This window comes from Carassius carassius, chromosome 5, assembly GCF_963082965.1.
Source record: "Carassius carassius chromosome 5, fCarCar2.1, whole genome shotgun sequence".
NCBI lineage: Eukaryota > Metazoa > Chordata > Actinopteri > Cypriniformes > Cyprinidae > Carassius > Carassius carassius.
The window spans coordinates 19,839,493-19,859,709 of NC_081759.1; the positions used below are offsets into that span (position 1 = coordinate 19,839,493).

At 36.5% G+C, this 20,217-nt stretch overlaps 1 protein-coding gene across 1 annotated transcript; it reads left to right on the forward strand.

Moving 5' to 3' along the window:
• Positions 1-890: 890 nt before the first annotated feature.
• Positions 891-19,118, forward strand: ptgs1 (prostaglandin-endoperoxide synthase 1). Its single transcript, XM_059550034.1, has 11 exons — positions 891-1,162; positions 1,249-1,338; positions 3,016-3,132; positions 3,873-4,013; positions 12,120-12,263; positions 12,455-12,636; positions 13,943-14,026; positions 14,940-15,186; positions 15,502-15,788; positions 16,460-16,607; positions 18,172-19,118. The coding sequence occupies exons 1-11, from the start codon at positions 1,156-1,158 to the stop codon at positions 18,516-18,518; spliced, it is 1,794 nt and encodes a 597-aa protein (XP_059406017.1). The 5' UTR covers positions 891-1,155; the 3' UTR covers positions 18,519-19,118.
• The last annotated feature ends 1,099 nt before the right edge of the window (positions 19,119-20,217 follow it).

Genomic DNA, 20,217 nt, shown 5'->3' on the forward strand with positions numbered 1-20,217 from the left:
CATTTTAGTGGGGACATTTCTTTGAGTAGTTTACAACATGTTAGTTGGTTCCAAAACTGATAAGTGTGTGTGTGTGTGTGTGTGTGTGTGTGTGTGTGTGTGTGTGTGTGTGTGTGTGTGTGAGGAAGTTCACACCTATTTTTCACCAATTTTGTTTTTAAATGAGTCGTACTGAATTGGCCTACATTATCGTTCAATTTTACATGCATGCCATGTGCTTTCCTTTTAAAAAAAAAGGTCAGTTTTTGTGTTTACCCCATTTCCCTGCTCGGTCTAGGGCCTTCAGCCAGAATGGTGAGCAATGATTTTCATCTATAAATGAACCTGTCTGCTGGAACAGGATGTTAGCTTTTTCGGTAACAATTTATAATAAGCTTCCATTAGTTATTTTTAGTTAACAACTTTAGTTAACATGAACTAAACAAGAACAATCCTTCTACAGCATTTCTTAATCTTAGTTAATGTTAATTTCAATATTTACTAATGCCTTGTTCAAATCAAAAGTTGTTCTTGTTACCATTAGTTAATGCACTGTGAATCAACATGAACTAAAAATTAACAGCTGTATTTTCATTAACAAAGATTAATATGATCCAGTTTAATATGATCAGCAATGCAGGGTTTCTTCTTTTTTTTTTTCTTTGTTTCTTTGTAGGTAGAGAATTTATTGGGACGATACAAGGATAAGATAAAACAGAACAAAATGCCGAACCCCGCGCTTATCTATTCAAGTGTGCATCTAGTTTTTCTCGGCAGACTCTCACACGGTGGCGCTCCAGGAATGTGCTTTTCCTCTCAGCTGGCTTACTAAACTGTTAGAACCACTGCTAGAAGAGAAGACCCTTTTCTGTTCTGTTTAATAGTGAGTTTGGTCTGGCGCGCACGTGAGTTTGGTCTGGTATTTCATGTTGCTTCCACTTAACTGAAGTTCCTTTCGAGTGTTTTTGTTGTTGTTGTTGTTTACTCATCAATTTGCAAAAAGCGTCCGTGAGTCTCTGTCAGTGCACGAACAGACTTTGGCATGCATATGTCTCGCATGTGAAGATATACGACATGGAATTATTTATTTAGAGTGTTTTGCTTCTTTAACACCACTTTTGAATTCTTCGTATTGCAATCATTTTGTATTTATTACTTGTTGTGTTCCAAACTACAATGAAAGGTGAGCACTTTTAAGACTCCTATAAGTTTCATATATAACGTATATCAACTTTTGTGGAAAACCCTATCAGATATTTCGCTTTGTAGCGTTTAGCTTTTTCCTGAAGTGGACGTTTATCCTGCTGCTGAGTCTCTCCTTATGTGTTGCTGAAGAAAACCCAACTTCATCAAACATTGGTAAGTATAAATCCATTTATCCAGGCATCAATAATACTATTAATAATAATTAGTTAAATTTTTCATAGATATCAGTGTATAACTAAAATGTAGTTTCATTTTCCGTTTTCTGAACTAAGTAATTCATTTTTGTGCTTTCAGAAGATTTACAAGTGATTTTCTCATTTTAATTTGCCAGCTTATTATTATTCTTTAATAATGATAATGATTTGAGTATATTAGCGAACATATTCTGTATACTATCTGTGTTATTAAACGTTAAAGCACACAAAGCTTCATCACAGCTCTAAAGCATGACTCTTTCTTTCCTGTGCTCCTCGTTGAGGTATGTGTAAGCAGCAATGGACAAGTCTGATCTTGGTTTGAAAGTTGTGTATGTTATCTTTGCTGTTAGGTTCTCTGTTTACATAGTGTAGTTAATTGAATGACTAAACTGTAGGGATTTTGTTATTGGTAAATAGCTTCAGGAATAAATATGCTAGTGGTTGGTTAAAATTTTATCCGGTAATGGTTGTGTTTCTCTGCTCGGAGTTGCATGTGTATGAGCTAGAAGACTAGAGGATTTTTTTGTATAATGCATTGATGGAAAGTACTGGAGTGGGGTGGGGGGTGGATGTGTGTGTGTGGGGGGAGGGGTGAGGGGTTCTGGTTATCTGCTGCACAATTTGTGCACACTAACCACATTTAATTCAACTTTTCTTCTATTTTTGGGTTGTGTCTGTCATACTGCTGTCCAAAGAAGTAAAAGGTCATGCCACTGACAGCCATTAGCAAAGATATGATGTGTCTTGTATTTATGAATAAGAATTATCAGGGTAAGCCTGTTGTCTTATTTCAGTTGAGAATAAATGACTAGTATTGTGAGAAAATGTATTCAGAATCATAGTTTAGCAAACCACTGAACAACACTGTAGTTCACAGAAAAAGAAAAAAAAAGTGCAAACTGCAGGGGCGGTTTCTCTATTAGGGTGATTGGGCGATGCACCACCAAAGTGTGAAAGGGAGGGATTTTTTTCTTTCACATTAAACCATAGTGCGATTCTAGACTGTTTGTGCTGCCTCTAATTAATCCAAACAGCCTTGAGTCACGTTTCGTGAAGTACCGCCCCTTTTTTGGGCGATTTCTGTCATACTGAGAATCGCCTAGAGTGCTCTCGTAGACTTCCATACAAAGATAATATTTTTTCTGGGAGGGCTCGCACTAATGTACTTTCGTCATCATGCGTAACCTTACCTTGTGCAAGGATTGGTGGGAACAGTGGCATCCAATAATATTTGAAAACTTTTTTTTATATTTTAACAACAGGAAAAAATGAAAAACTGCTTTAATATCTTTATCAAACGTGAAAACCGAAAAAAATTAAATTAAATAAAACAGAGAGAGGCAGGGACAGCTAAGCCAACTCAAATTCAGTTGTCAGCTGAACTTTAAAATACTTTAAAATACTAAAACAAACTTGAAAATACTCAGAGCTGCATACAAAAGCACATGATGACACAGGCTTTTCTTAATGGTTGCGTAATTATGAGATATAATCTCACATCTAAACTATGCCTGAAATTTTGTAGTGAAATACATTAGGGAATGCTGAGGAGGATGTTAATGTAACCATTCAAAGTCAAACCACCATTAAAACCTTTTACGAATGTAACTTTATTATGGCTTGTTTCCTCTAGTGAATCCTTGTTGCTATTACCCTTGTCAAAACCGAGGGATTTGCGTTCGATATGGCCTTGACAGATATGAATGTGACTGCACCAGAACAGGCTTCTATGGAGAAAATTGCACTATACGTATGTATCTTGTCTTTGATCTCATTCTGATTGTATGTTTGTATTGTACTCATTGATTGTATGTTGTCTAAAAAAGATGGACTTAGCTCAGACATTTCATCTGTTTGATAATGAATATAAACTGTGTGTACATAATAGTGGTACAAAGATCTGAATTATTTAAACAGATCATAAATGTTTTGGAAGCAGACGCCTCTTTAGACACAGTTCATAATCTATGCCCGCCTATTCCTGGCAAGGGAAAAGGCTCAGGACCACATTTCACTTTCCCACAACCCTGTTTGTCTTTTAAAGGCAGCCCTGCAGTTTGTCTTCTTTTCCATTTCTTTTTTTTTTTTCTATTTCTATTTCCTGTCACTCTCAACTTGTTAGCACAAATGATCTGCCGCAGTAAAAGGTTTTGCAGAAAATTCCATTTACTTTGCCATAAGCTCTATGTTGTGATAAGATGATTGTGTTAGATACAAAATAAATAAAAAAGAGAGAGAAAAACAAAACAAAAAACCCGATGCATGTCTTATAAAAGAGCTTTGTATTCTGGAATAATCAGTTTGCTTAATTAGTGTCAGTCCAATTTGCGCACAAGATTTCAAAGGAATTCCAGGATATCTCATGCATGTCCACATAAATTGTGCATATATTATACCAATGTAGGGTGATTCATAATCTCACACAACTGCACTTTCTCTTTGTTTATTAACAGAGACTCTCTACCTGAATTGTTCTTCTGTCTTTTTCAGCCGAGTTCTGGACTCGAGTCTATCGGCTCCTGAAGCCCAGTCCTAATATTGTCCACTATATCCTCACTCACTTTGACTGGCTCTGGGACATCATCAACAGGACATTCCTCAGGGATTGGATCATGCACAAAGTGCTCACAGGTTAGTTATTCATGCACGGCATGGGTTGAGATGCAATGTAAATGTAAATGTTTATTAGGTTTATAGTTCAGTTTGCCTCTTTTGTGTAATGCAGAAATCAGTAAGATATGCCCTGTGCCCCTGTTCCCCATTGAAAAAAAAAACAGTTATGTTTCGAAGCATGATAACTGGTTTAAACTGGATAAGCTGGTCCTTAGTTGGTCATGAGCTGGTTTAAATTGGTCCTAAGCAACTAGTTCCAGCTCAGGACCAGCTCAAAGCAGCTACCTTGCCTCAAAACATACCTTACCAACATGTTTTTTTTTCTCAACAGGGCTTTTTAAGGCATATCAAGGCATTTGTTAAAAAGGATGAATGTCTCTTAAGTTTTATGTAAATAACACTGATTTTAGAGTTTTAGAGAGCAATCTACTACATAATTTAATTCCTGTCCTTATTTTAGCAGTCTAACCAAAGCCAATTCAGAACGCCCACTGACCTGAGGATTAACTCTTTTCCAAGTTAGCATAAGGGAAGAGGAGAATAAGTTCATTCACAGAGTGTAAACATCATGTTTTATCAGCACAGACATTGAAGTCTTTGGTTACTTTCAGACCACACGTGTAGTTTAGACAGAAATTCTGTTTAAACTCTTTGTCGATAGATTTTCTTTGGTAAAACAGTCTGTAATCGAAATGGTTTGGATGTAGTTCAGATAGCTGTGTCTGACCAGGGCTTTCAATTATTGTGATTTATAATACTCTGAGTCTGTAGTGGTTGTCAGAGCAAATGGAAGGGTGTGAATTAATCTTTCCTAGTTTTTTTTTTCTTTTCTTGTAAAGGGAGTCTCCTTTAACTCAGCATCCTTACCTTATTTTCTCAGCCACCGCTTTGTTTTAAGTGGCCCCTTTTCTAATGTACAGCCCCTTTTTATCATTTCCTCCCAGCTGGCGCTCTGCAGTGTGTTCCTGTAAAGACATTCAAATCAGATAGACTTTATGTAATGAAATTGTGGTTGCAAGATACACCAGAGTCACAGGAGGCTATCATTTAAATCTGTGCTCATTTTGAGCCCCGTCGCCACTTGCCATGGCAACGCTCATGTACTCTGCAAGAGGCCCTCAAATACCTCATGTTCTTCACACTGCTGTGGGCCAAAAGATTTCCTGGTGCGAGCCCAGGTACTGAATATACTGAGGTATTAACTGTAATAGAGAGCAAGTTATTTCAGAATAAGGCTACCTGTGTGAAGTTGTTTCTCAATTTTTTTGTTGATACCTCCCTTTTTAAATGATTAAAACTTTTATGCACCTCCATATTACCCACAATATCAGCTGCATATTTATTGAATACCTGCTGTGTGAAAAACATTTCCTTTCCACGTTTTTTGAAAAACACTTGCTGTTTTTGAGGTGGGATAAGTGTAAAGGTAGGTAGACTTATTACTTTAACCCTTGATCAGCCCTTGGGGTCCAGCTGACCCCATTAGAATTATAAATATCATAAAGTTGCAAGTAGAATTTGAATTTGAAGCTTGAATAAAAATTGGTACAGTGGCCGAGAGAGCTCAACACGCTGCAACTTAAGAAAACACATGGAAATTGAAAAAACTGAAGAATGAAGAAATGAAGAAAACTTCTTTATCATTTTTACAACACAAGTGTTGCAAATCATAACAACACATGCATATAACGAAACGTGCTGCAAATCATCACAACACATGCAAATAACGAAACGCGCTGCAAATCATCACAACACATGCATATAACGAAACGTGCTGCAAATCATCACAACACATGCATATAACGAAACGCGCTGCAAATCCTTCACAACACATGCATATAAGGAAACGCGCTGCAAATCATCACAACACATGCATATAACGAAACGCGCTGCAAATCCTTCACAAAACATGCATATAAAGAAACGCGCTGCAAATCATCACAACACATGCATATAACGAAACGCGCTGCAAATCCTCACAACACATGCATATAACGAAACGTGCTGCAAATCATCACAACACATTCATATAACGAAACGCGCTGCAAATCCTTCACAACACATGCATATAACGAAACGCGCTGCAAATCATCACAACACATGCATATAACGAAACGCGCTGCAAATCATCACAACACATGCATATAACGAAACGCGCTGCAAATCATCACAACACATGCATATAACGAAACGTGCTGCAAATCATCACAACACATGCATATAACGAAACGCGCTGCAAATCCTTCACAACACATGCATATAAGGAAACGCGCTGCAAATCATCACAACACATGCATATAACGAAACGCGCTACAAATCCTTCACAAAACATGCATATAAAGAAACGCGCTGCAAATCATCACAACACATGCATATAACGAAACGCGCTGCAAATCCTCACAACACATGCATATAACGAAACGTGCTGCAAATCATCACAACACATGCATATAACGAAACGCGCTGCAAATCATCACAACACATGCATATAACGAAACGTGCTGCAAATCATCACAACACATGCATATAACGAAACGCGCTGCAAATCCTTCACAACACATGCATATAAGGAAACGCGCTGCAAATCATCACAACACATGCATATAACGAAACGCGCTGCAAATCATCACAACACATGCATATAAGGAAACGCGCTGCAAATCATCACAACACATGCATATAACGAAACGCGCTGCAAATCATCACAACACATGCATATAACGAAACGCGCTGCAAATCCTTCACAAAACATGCATATAAAGAAACGCGCTGCAAATCATCACAACACATGCATATAACGAAACGCGCTGCAAATCCTCACAACACATGCATATAACGAAACGTGCTGCAAATCATCACAACACATGCATATAACGAAACGTGCTGCAAATCAACACAACACATTCATATAACGAAACGCGCTGCAAATCCTTCACAACACATGCATATAACGAAACGCGCTGCAAATCATCACAACACATGCATATAACGAAACGCGCTGCAAATCCTTCACAACACATGCATATAACGAAACGCGCTGCAAATCATCACAACACATGCATATAACGAAACGCGCTGCAAATCATCACAACACATGCATATAAAGAAACGCGCTGCAAATCCTTCACAACACATGCATATAACGAAACGCGCTGCAAATCAGGACAACACATGCATATAATGAAACGCACTGCAAATCATCACAACACATGCATATAACGAAACGCGCTGCAAATCCTTCACAACACATGCATATAACGAAACACGCTGCAAATCCTTCACAACACATGCATATAACGAAACGCGCTGCAAATCATCACAACACATGCATATAACGAAACGCGCTGCAAATCATCACAACACATGCATATAACGAAACGCGCTGCAAATCATCACAACACATGCATATAACGAAACGCGCTGCAAATCCTTCACAACACATGCATATAACGAAACACGCAGCAAATCATCACAACACATGCATATAACGAAACGCGCTGCAAATCATCACAACACATGCATATAACGAAACGCGCTGCAAATCATCACAACACATGCATATAACGAAACGCGCTGCAAATCATCACAACACATGCATATAACGAAACGCGCAGCAAATCCTCACAACACATGCATATAATGAAACGCGCTGCAAATCCTCACAACATATGCACATTAAGAAACAATTAATGAAGCATTGCAAATTTATTTTCATTAACCTTGAAATTATATTTAGCTGAGGATATTAAAGTTAGCCATCTTAAGTAACGTTTTACATTTAATCATGTAATTATTCAGCTTATTTAGGCTAATAATATCCAAAAGATAAAGGAATGGTGCAATCAGGGTGTTTAAAAAAAACAACAATTCTCCTTTCAGACCAGTAGCCACTGCACGATAAGCAAATCCCAGCCGGGAATTTTTGGGGACACTTTTTGGGGTCTCCTTAAAACATTACCATGCTATTTGCAGCGTGTTTGTTAATATGCATGTGTTGTGAGGATATGCAGCGCATTTCGTTAATGCATGTGTTGTGAGGATTTGCAGCGTTTCTTAATTTGCATGTGTTGTGAAGGATTCGAAGTAGGGCTGTGCGATATGGACAAAAAAAACCTATCACGATTTTTTGATCAATTTTGCGATTTCGATTTTAATCACGATTTTGACACTCACAGGCATGCTTTACAGTCATAAATGCATTCAGTATTAATTTGAAACATATTTCCAAAAGAAAACCAATAAGAGCTTTATCAAGAAGTTGTAACATGTCTCTAGAACAGACTTAAGTCAAAATAATCACTACGTAAAGATGTCAAACAAAATCTAGACATATGGCAAAAAATTATAATAAAAAATAAATAAATAAAACCCGTGTTCAGGGATTTTTTTTTTTTTTTTTTGCCATGCATTGGTCATAAAGCTCACTGTAGCGGTGCCTCAGGTGTTATATATTTTGCCCAATATATTTATTGCCCAAGGTTCACACGCACTCCGTCTGCAGTGCGTATAAAGTAAGTTATGTGTACGCGGTTCAGAAGCAGCAACGAGAGCGCATTATTGTAAGGCGAAAGCACATTAAAATCATGCGCGAGTGTGAATCTATCCGCTCGCACACAGATTTCTTTTGCTCTGTTAACAAAACCAGATGCGCATGCTCGGATCATAGACTGTATAAGGCTCAGATACACACTGCCTTAAAAAGTGTCTCCTCTCGCTCAACCGGTGTCCTGTGCACTCACAACTCTCTCTGTACTCATCCGCAAGATCTTAAACCTTTTCGCACCTTTCTATTTATAACCTTTTTTGTTCTCATCTTTTAGCGTGTGCAGTGTGAACGTTCTGACCTATTAACATGGGCTTGGGAAAAAAAGGCTACGCATCACAGACAGAGTGTGTGAACCTGGAGTTAGGTATATGCCCAGTCTGCTCTGTTCTCGCGCTCCACTTAGGTGCGCTGCATCCTGTTCAGATAACATACTGAGGGAGGTTGGGGCTACGGAAAATCGTGCTATAAAGCGATTTAGGAATCGCGCACACTCAAATCGCGATTTTATTTTGATTTCGATTAATCACACAGCCCTAATTTGAAGTGTTTCGTTATATGCATGTGTTGTGAGGATTTGCAGCGCGTTTCGTTATATGCATGTGTTGTGAGGATTTGCAACACTTGTGTTGTCAAACTGATGAAGATGTTTTTTTTATTTGCTGGTGTTTTTTCAATTTGCGTGTGTTTTCTTAAATTGCAGCGCATTGAGCTCTCTCGGCCACCATAAAATTGCCTTGAAAATGAACTGAAAAATGAATGAGTCCCTGTGAACCTCTGCTGGATATATGTGGTCATTGCACTTTCTTTTATCTGGAAATCCTAAAATTTTTACTCTAACCTGCAGATGACAGTATTCTTTTCCTAACACATGGGCCAACATCCAGAAACTTAATGTTTTATTTAATTTAGGTCATTATTTAAGTGATTTCTTCTTAATTTTCCGTAAGCCAATTTATGTTGCAGTTGTAGTAATTGTTCCTGTGTCTCAGTGGTAGTGCATTGTGTTAGCAGCACAAAAGGTTCCAGGTTCAATTCCCATGGAGCACACACTGGTAAAAAAAAAATTATAATTATAGTTTGATTTCACTGTACGTTTGCTAAATGTAATTGTTCAGTAAAAACACATCATCAATTTTAGTTAAAAAATATGATATACAGTTTGTCATATAATTTTTTATAAATTTCCTTATGCAATCGCTCTGTAAAATTTGGGGTCTATCTGACCCCAAGGACCAAAAACTTAAATCCTGCTAAAGGGTTTGATTGAGGGTTAAATGTAAGTAAAAAGTAGTTAAACACGTAATATAAAGAGGGTCCTATTTTCACTATTTTGTTGTTTCAGTGAAGAGTATAACTTTTATTATGAATAAAAAATAAACATTGTTTTGTTATTTACTATATATTATCTGTGTTGTATACAAAATTATACAATAAAAAAAAGGATATTTAAAAATGAGAAATGCGATGGGAAAAAAGATAGGAAATGAAAAGCATTGTCTTATAATGATGTTTTGATGTGGGATGAGAGGATTGAGATTGAAAACACATAAATGTTGCTGCTTTAAAAACAATCTGTATTATATAAGACACTATATAAATAAAGGTTACTTGACTTGATAAAGGTACCATTAAAGTAGCCCATGTGTTAGGGGAGAACCGGGGCGAAAGTAACGCGGGACGAAAGTAACAAAGCGATTTTCTCAGAGCCTATTACTGCATTTGCATTCCCAGCTGTGACGGTATATTCAGCATTCAATCCTTGATGGAGCTGAGAAATATCACGTGATTTCCTCATCATTTCCCGCAGTTAGGTCGGTAAAACTGTTTTCGAGTACAAAAAGTAAATTATTGAAGCGGTAATTTTTTTTAATTAGTTGTGTTGTTTTTTTTGTTTCATGTGTCACAGTAATGATCAATCTACAGGTTATTTAGTGCTTCAACACATCCTAAAGTTTGCATTATCAAAGTTTTTTAGTATAAAAGTAAATTAGGTTTAAATTCCAGGAGTTCCTGTCGGGACGAAAGTAACAGTTGTTACTTTTGTCCCACTACAGTGACAAGAAGTATTTATTTTGTTCCGGTACATGGTATTCTGTGAATTTCTGTGTCTTGCATCATTTATTAAAATGTTTATGTCATATTATACCCAAAGAATATGTCTGAGTGAGGGTCAGAAAGACAAACAGTGGTCTGGTTTTATCCAGATGTTTATGAGAGAGCGTTTCTGGACATAGAGGAACATCTGGGCAGCTCCTACCTTGCATTTACCTTAGTTATATTTAGGTTTTAGCCATACCTTAGCTTTTACACCTCCAGCTATGAATTTGCAGTGTTTCAGATGGTTTAATGCACATTTTGAATTTATGCATAAAACAACTGGATGGAACCATGAATAGGCCTACTGTTACATTATGTTTAGAATTTATATTATGCCAATGTAATTTAATTATTATATTGTTCATTCTGTTTAAAAAATGTTTTTTAAAAATACACTGAAATAAAAAATAAAAAAATAAAGTTTGTACAGTCGGGTTTGAGACATTTGATGAAACTTAAATTTAAAGTAAAAATATAAATATAATTATGTAATTAATTTTTTTTTTTTGCAAAAATAAAAGACAGAATATGTTTGCAGTTACATATTAACAAGGTCATAGTCAGGTATACTTAATAAAAATAAGAGTAACAGAAAATAAATCTAGCTTGTATTGTTGTGTTACTTTTAACCCACCTGTGTGTTACTTTCGTCCCAACCGATGGGGTCAAAAGTAACAATGTGCAACTTATGTTCAAATTGAAATTATACTGAAGCCTTTCTACATTTCTACAAAATACCACCTGGTATTGATAGACCACACTTCTGAGTTACTGGCCACAGCAGAAATATATCTATGTCTACAACATTATCTTTTAAAATGATGTTTTTCTGAAAAATGGTACTTTCGCCCCTGCTCTCCCCTATTGAAGTCAGTTGATTACTTTATTTTGTAAACAGATTGAAATGTAATTTTTTCATTGCCTACAAAAAAAAAAAACTGAATTGTACACTCACATTCACACCACATAAGGAGTAGAAGGCAGAGCAGAAGACACTGTACTCAAACCTTACTGGTTCTCGCATGTATACTTTACACACAGATTGGAATGTGTGAAAGTGAATGATATTTGGAAACTCCCTTACAGTGCATCCGCCTTTCATTTTGAAAACCACAGCTGTATGTGAAGATTACGCATTGCTGTATCTTACCTTTGCTAAGTTTTTATGTTGCATAATGATTTGTTTGCTGGACATCTTTTGACTGTACACCCATAGCTGGGGAGGTAAATGTGCAAGAAATCTATCACATAAATATTTGCACAGCCCAGAGTCAGTAAAATCTTTGATGTTTTAGGTTGTTGATTTTCAGCCAGAGAAAATAACTGTTAAATAGTAGGAAAAGGTTTTGTGTAGTGGTTGATCTAGAGATATACATGGCAGCAAATAAATTGTATGCATAATTTCTGGCCTTTAATTCAGTGTTTATTATTCTTGATATTATTTTGTCTGATGGTGATCTTAAATGTACTTTCTATTACAGTAAGGGCCAACTTAATCCCAAGTCCCCCAACGTACAATTCCAAATATGACTACTTGAACTGGGAAGCGTATTCCAACATCACCTACTACACAAGAATCCTTCCCCCAGTCCCTCAGGACTGCCCCTTGCCAATGGGAACCAAAGGTAAGAGACTATAATCAAAAGTTACCCCAAATCACTAGTGGCTAATACCTTCTGATGGACACATGAACTGAAAATGCATTTTTCCTCATAAGAAGCTATATTAAAATGCTCCAAGTATATCAGTATACTAAAGTCACAGGAAATACCTTGTGTTCTGTGTCTGTGGTAAAACCATTCCATGTGTCTCTCAGGGAAAATGAAGCTTCCAGACCCCAAGCTTCTGGCAGAGAAGTTCCTGTTAAGGCGGAATTTCAGACCAGATCCTCAGGGAACAAATTTAATGTTCGCATTTTTCGCTCAGCACTTCACGCACCAGTTTTTTAAGACTCACAACTATGTCGGACTTGGGTTCACAAAAGGTCTGGCTCATGGGGTGAGTCACAGTTTTTACAGTTGAATATTTGATCTCTTAATTAACCAATCACATAAGGAGCTTTTAAAAGTCTGTGCAGATGTTTTTTTTTAAGGAGAGAGATGATACAAATGTTTCTCTTGGACACCGAACACCTTCTTGTGCAGAGAAATAACTTAGTGCTGTTTTTTCACAGGAACCACGCCAATAATCATGTTACATATAGTGTTGGAAAAAATGGGGGAAGGGTCAACAAATCTTTATCTAATTGTCATTGCACACAAGCTTAATTTTATATAGTATTTACAGGAAGGTGGAAAGGAATTTATAGTTGATTGTTTCAAATATGTGTTGTACAGTACACTCTCAGAACAAAACTGTCACTTTTGGCCGGAGTACCCTACAGTACAAAAGCTTTTAACCCGAAATGGTTCATATTAATTCCCTGAAGGTACAGTACATATCAGTACTTTAAAAGAACATATTAGTATCTTTTGAAATGGTACCACACCAGTGACAGTTATGTAAAAAATTTTGTGAAAGTTTGTGTTAAGTGTTGTGAAAAACACAAAAAAAAGTTTGAATAATGAAGTTTTGTACAGTATTATAAGTTCCCCCGGCAATAACATGACTTACCAAATGCTCCCTGGGCACCGCAGCATAAATGGCTGCCCACTCCCCCGGGTGTGTGTTCACGGTTTGTGTGTGTCCACTGCTGTGTGTGTGCACTTTGGATGGGTTAAATGCAGAGCACAAATTCTGAGTATGGGTCACCATACTTGGCTGAATGTCACTTTCACTTTTTTCACTTTAGAAAAAAGTCCCCATCCTCCATAAAATGTGCAGCACACATCTGAATATTTGGTTTGAACTTTTCTGGAAAAGTGCTGAAATACAACTTCACCACTGATTTCTAGTCGTGTCCTCTTTTAGAAAGCCAAACAAGTAGTTTAGCTTTCACAATGAAACACACAGTGACTCCACGCCATGGCAGTGGCGGCAACAGCGAGAATAAAAGTTACGCCTTCTTTCTTGGCATGAACATTTGGGTTGTGTTATGCAAATCTTCCCACATAGTGACGAGAGATGTGGGGGTGTGGTAGAACGAGCCGTTTTAGGAGGGGTGTGGACGAGTCTTAACTTTGATAAAGAATATCTCTTTGGATTTGAGACTTTAGTCTTTGCAAATTTACAGATATTCTTTATGCACCAAGAGCTTGTAACACTCCAAAGAGAAAGGAAAAATTGAAATCGCATCATATGACGTCTTTAAAAGTGTCTGTATTTGATTGCATGTTGAAAACTTTGATTGCATGTTGAAAACTAGGTGGATGCTGGACACATTTATGGAGATACTCTTGATCGCCAGCTGGACCTCAGACTTCACAAAGACGGGAAGTTGAAGTACCAGGTACTGTTCATCAGTTAAACATCAGGCATGCTGTGTGGAGTCCCCAGTCGTGCTAGGCTGAGCTGTCTCCAAGTAAATGTGATATGTCATTCTGTTTATTTCTCAATTAAGAAAGCCAAGCAAAATTAATTTGTACATATTTGTAAAACATATGATCTCTCAATCTGAGGATTACAGTGGATCTCTCTTCTATCACTTATACCATAAAACAACACTTTATCCTGAATCATAATTAATTGTTTTATAAATGATATATACAGAATCTTTCTGCTCGTGTTTCATAAATGAGGTCCTGTGCATTTTTGCAGCTATGTGCAATCATTTCCTTCTGAATGTCTGTGTGGATAACCTCATAATGTGGACGCAGAACTGTAGGCGTGAACATGTGGTTGTTGTTAAGCCTCAGTGATGTCATTTAGGATTGTGCACACTGTTTAGTCTAGTCTCTAGTGTGATTATGCCATATAGTTCACTGATCGAAACCTTTTAAAGAGATCTCAGGAAATAAAGTCTCATTTGATCCAAAAAATACAATAAAAAATAAATATTGTGAAATTTTAGTGCAATTTAAAATAACTGTTCTCTGTTTCGATTGTTTTGATATATTTTAAAATGTAATTTATTCCTGATTGCAAAACTGAATTTTCAGCAGCCAACTTCAGTATGATCATATGATTGTTCAGAAATCCTTCTGATGTGCTGATTTGGTGCTCAAGAAGCATTCTTATTTATATCAATGTTGAAAACCGTGCTGCTTAATATTTCTGTGGTAAGCATGATACATTTCTGGATACTTTGATGAAGCAAAAGCTCAAAAGAATGGTATTTCTTTGATTATTACTGGTAGTGCAAAGAGAAAAGAGGAAACATTGCAGCATTTTACAATATTTTTTTCTGTTTGGCTCTGATGTAGGTGGTCAATGGTGAGATGTATCCTCCCACAGTGCTAGATGCACCGGTCAAAATGAGCTACCCGCCGTCTGTCCCACCGGAGCGGCAGCTGGCCATTGGGCAAGAAGTTTTTGGCCTGCTGCCGGGTCTCAGTATGTACGCCACTTTGTGGCTGCGTGAGCACAACCGTGTGTGTGATATCATTAAACAAGAACATCCTACCTGGGGGGATGAGCAGCTGTTTCAGACCACCAGGCTCATTATTATAGGTACAGATTTCCTTGAATCTTCTTGCTTTTATTTTGCTTGGGATCCTTTTGTTGATATGTGTCTTTTACAAAAATTTATATTAAAATGGGCATATTACAATAACTATGTTAAAAGAATACAATAATATATATATATATATATATATATATATATATATATATTACATTGAAAATAATGTACTATAATAATTTAAATAATGCAATTTACATTCCAGCTCTAAAGTTTTCCACTGTGCAACACTCTTTACATAATGTTTGTATTTACTTATTGAAAAAAAAACATTAATTGTAAAATGTTGACTCCATTAACTCCAGGTGAGACCATTCGTATTGTGATCGAGGACTATGTGCAGCATCTGAGTGGTTACCGGCTGAAGCTCCACTTTGATCCCACACTGCTGTTCACCTCACAGTTCCAGTACCAGAACCGCATCGCTGTGGAGTTCAATCAGCTTTACCACTGGCACCCGCTCATGCCTGACAGCTTTCAAATCGATGGAGATGACATTCACTACCCTCAGTTCATTTTCAACACCTCTGTCCTTACCCACTATGGGGTGGAGAAACTGGTTGAGGCCTTCTCAACTCAACCCGCGGGACAGGTAATGGCACCATGAGGGCTGTGGGGGGTTTAATGACTTAAACATCTGCTCCAAAAGAGAAACAAATAACCCTGTTTCTAATGAGCTGCAATGACCCTTTTTCTTAAGGAAGTTAGAATATTGTATGTTCTCAGGTATAAGTCTGTTTTTGTCATTTCAAGGGTCATTTCCAATGAGTTTACCACGCTCATCTATTGAAACTTGTCTGTGAGTGATTTATTGCAGGGGGAAGTGGAATTGTTCTCAAGATCCTAAAGGAATATTCCACCAAAAAATGATAGAAAACCTCAGTTTGTGTGATGAGAGAAATGATGAGAGAATTGTAATTTTTGGGTGGAATATCTCTTTAAGTGGACTAGAGATTAACTGAGCAGTTTTAGGCAGAAATATTTGCATTGTTTACAGTTAAAGTGTGAGGTTTAATCTGATTGATATGTTGCTAAGAAACTGATATGACAGGATGATTTCTTTTAGATAAACAGTAAGCCTTTTTCATCATAACATAATCAGACGTATGAGTAGTATCACACCAAATATGTTCCTGTAGAATATCAACAAAAGCGCTGTAAAACCTGAACTGATGTTGACCTTATTTTTAATTGAACAAAGTATAATTTCCCTACTGAAATGTAATTTTTTTAAATCATATAAATCTCTTTGTGTTGTGACAGATAGGAGGTGGTCATAATATTCACAGAGTGGTGCTCAAAGTGGCTGAGGGGGTCATCGTTGAATCAAGGGAGCTTCGACTTCGGCCCTTTAATGAATATCGGAAGAGATTCAATCTGAAACCCTACACGTCATTCTCAGAATTGACAGGTATGATTGTTTTACCAATTTTAAAGCTTCATTTTCAAATTAAAATCACAAGGGAAGACAAATCATCATCACTGATGCCTGTAAAGAGCTTCTTGTGATTTCTTCAATGTGCAGTTTTTTCTCAATGTGACAGATTTATCATTTTGAATGAAAATTAGCTCAAAATGTATTTACCCTCAGGCCATCCAAGATAGAATAGGTGAGTTTGTTTCTCATGTATTTATGAGAAAATGCTGAAAATTCAAGGTCAAGATTTAAAGGGGTCATCGGATGTGACATGCACTTTTACAAGTAGTTTGAACTGAAATGTGTGATGGAGTTTTACCTTAGACCCGCCCCGAGTGAGCTGTCATCAGTCCACCATTGTTTCCCCGCTGGAGCAGGAGTAGACAAGAATAGCTAGTGTTTGAGGTGTTCTGTTGTTGGATGTTATTAACGTAGCAGTTGTTCAAATACTCCCGACATCTGAGCTGCTGAAGATGCAGTGGATTACTTTTGTTTTTGAAGGGAATGTGCCGATCCCTGATCTACCTAAATTAATTTATGTTTGCGAGAATCATTTGTGATCCTGCCTCACCTACAGAAGTAGTACAAGAGTCTTTTATGATTCTTTGCAAATCACCTTTCCTAATAACATGCTGGTTAGCAAGTGAACAGCTTGTTACCCCACGGAAGACAGGGGTGTGGTCAGCAGAGCTCATTGGCATTTAAAAGGACATGCACCAAAACGGCTTGCTGTAAGGAGAGCTGTTTTTGACAGAGTAAAAAATTAGTTTTTTACACTACCATTGAGAAATTTTAATCAAAGTATGTTACAGACTTTTTATTAAGACCCTAAAGAATCATATCAATGGATTATACCAAAAATGCGAATTCGCTGAAATTAACTCCAGCCATTCAAGATGTAGATTTTGCTTCTTTATTTCAACAGATTTTTGATAAATTAAGCATTACAGCATTTGCTCACCAGTGGATGCTCTGCAGTGAATGGGTGCCGTCCAAACAGCTGATAAAAACATCACAATAATCCACAAGTAATCCACACGACTCCAGTTGATCAGTGAACATCTTGTGGAGTGAAAAGCTATGTGTTTGTCATAAACAAATCCATCAATAAATACGTTTTTACCTTCATACCGTTGCTTCTATCTAAAATATGAGTCATTTGTCCATAATACTGCTTTCTCCAGTGAAAAGTAATTTATCTAAATCCAGAGAGTTATATGCAGACACCAAGCATTGTTTATAAGTGAAAACAGTCCAAAACGCCAAAACACTGCTGGCAATTTCAGACATTAATTGATGCACTGAAGTTAAGTAGATTTTTCTACCCATGCACCCATTCACTGTAAAGGATCCATTGTTGATCAAGTGATGTCATGCTAATTTTCTCCAAATCTGTTCCCATTAAGAAAAAAACTTCTGCATTATCTTGGATGGCCTGAGGTTAAATACATTTTAAGCTAATTTCCATTTTTCATGTTTAAACAATGTGAATGGGTGGTCATCACACAACACATGAACTATCCACCAGGCCACATATCTATGTATTTATTTTTTACAGGAGAAGAAGAGATGGCTAAAGAACTAGAGGAACTGTATGGTGATATTGATGCTATGGAGTTCTACCCAGCTCTTTTAATAGAGAAAACACGATCTGGTGCAATATTTGGTGAAAGCATGGTGGAAATGGGGGCCCCATTTTCCCTTAAAGGCCTCATGGGAAATCCTATTTGCTCCCCTGAGTACTGGAAGCCCAGTACATTTGGGGGGAAGACAGGTTTTGATATAGTAAACTCTGCTACTTTAAAGAAACTGGTTTGCCTCAATACAAAATGGTGTCCGTATGTGTCTTTCCATACTCCTCCACCAGAATATAAACAACAGAGGACATCTCACGGTGAACTTTAGCATAATGTACTTCTGGAATCTGTTTTAACTTCTAATTTCCGATGTAAATGATAATGAATTATCTTGTAAATCAGAACTGAATTAGTAATGACAATTACTAGAGTTGTTATTTGTAACAAGGTGACTGAAGAATTAATTTTGATAGTATTACAATATCATAAAAAAAATTTGGATTACGAAAGAATGTTTATTATAACATACATGGGCATTTTGTGGATTTAACTAACCCTTTGCTGAGCCCTGCCATAAAAACATTACTTAAGCAACTGTTGCCATCTGCCATCTTTTGTTCATTTATAATACAATCCCACAATACATTTTCACCTGCTTTTAGAGCATATTTTACTGAAAATCATGCTGTTTATGGTAATCTCATAACTTAAGGGTGGAGCTTAACAAAGGATCAGTTAGAGAATTGACTAAAAGTTTGGTGATTTTTTTTAAACTTTTTTTACTGGACCTCATATTGCCAAACAACCATCCATTTTTCAAACCGCTTGTCCTATGTAGAGTCGTTGTGGTCTATCCCATTGAGTGGACAGATGACCTGTCCATCACAGGCAAAATAAACGTTTAACTTTCATTCATAGTCGAAAAAAAGGATTCCGTCCATTTTATGTTTATGCTGAAAAAATGAATTGTATTCGCTGCATCATAGTCTGTTCTGTTAAGTAAATTCCAATGCACTGTTCAACTTGAAATAAGTAATTTTCCTTGAACTGTGGATTTGTGATGGCCAGTGTTTTTGTTTTTTTCCTCTTTTTTTTAGTGTTCACTTTTGTGTTCATTTATGATCTTTGACATGAATGAATGTAACCTCATAATATTCTTGTATATTTTCCAAGCAAAATATAGTCATTTGTAGCACCATTACTGATTTTCTTCTGCAGTATGATGTCAAAAAGAAATTTACCTGTGTGTCATTTACAAAAGAAGTTTAAAAGTAAAATTGCAAATTTTACAACAAAATGTTTAAATGGCTCTTTACCATTTCCAACAATCTCAACAAAAAATATCAGTTTGTGGCCGTTAATAAAGACAATAACAATTCACATGAAGGAATTAATCTATCACACCATGACCTGTTCTGAATGAAATTATGTAAATTGTATGATAATGATGTCTCCGCTTTTTAAAACATGACTTCAAAAAAGTCAACAAGAGACTTAGTTTTATTAATTGGTAACTTTTACTGTTAAGTAAAAGCAAGATACAACAGTTGGTTGCCCATGACGTACAATATCTTAAGATTAATGTTTAACAATATAAGTCACAGAAATAGCTAATGGTAAGGTGGTTTAACCTTTGGCACAATCAGAAGTAACAGTCGAGTTGTTGCACAAATAAAACCTTTTTACAATTTTTAAATTCTATTAAACCTTTGCATTTTCTCTCCATTACTGTAGAGACATTTTCCAACAATATTTCATATAATGCTGTGGCTAGGTTTGTAGAAGTCATTTTTACTTTGAACTGTTTAAAAAAAATACTGAATACTATCTAATTTTCATAAATATATTAATGTATACATTTAATTCCTCTTAAATACTTACAGTATTATAAAGTCCTTGGCATTAGAGTAAAGACAACGTTTATAAACCTGATGAATGTTAAATGTTACCTGCAATTGTTCCTTGCGTCTGAATATGTGTACTTGCCTTCTGAGCAATATAAAAAAGTTGTATGTGGAGTACACACA

Excerpts from the sequence above, each read along its gene's own strand:
- ptgs1 (XM_059550034.1), top strand. Across the intron at positions 3,133-3,872 it reads TGGAGAAAATTGCACTATAC|CCGAGTTCTGGACTCGAGTC; the intron begins GTATGTATCTTG and ends TGTCTTTTTCAG. Across the intron at positions 14,027-14,939 it reads ACGGGAAGTTGAAGTACCAG|GTGGTCAATGGTGAGATGTA; the intron begins GTACTGTTCATC and ends GCTCTGATGTAG.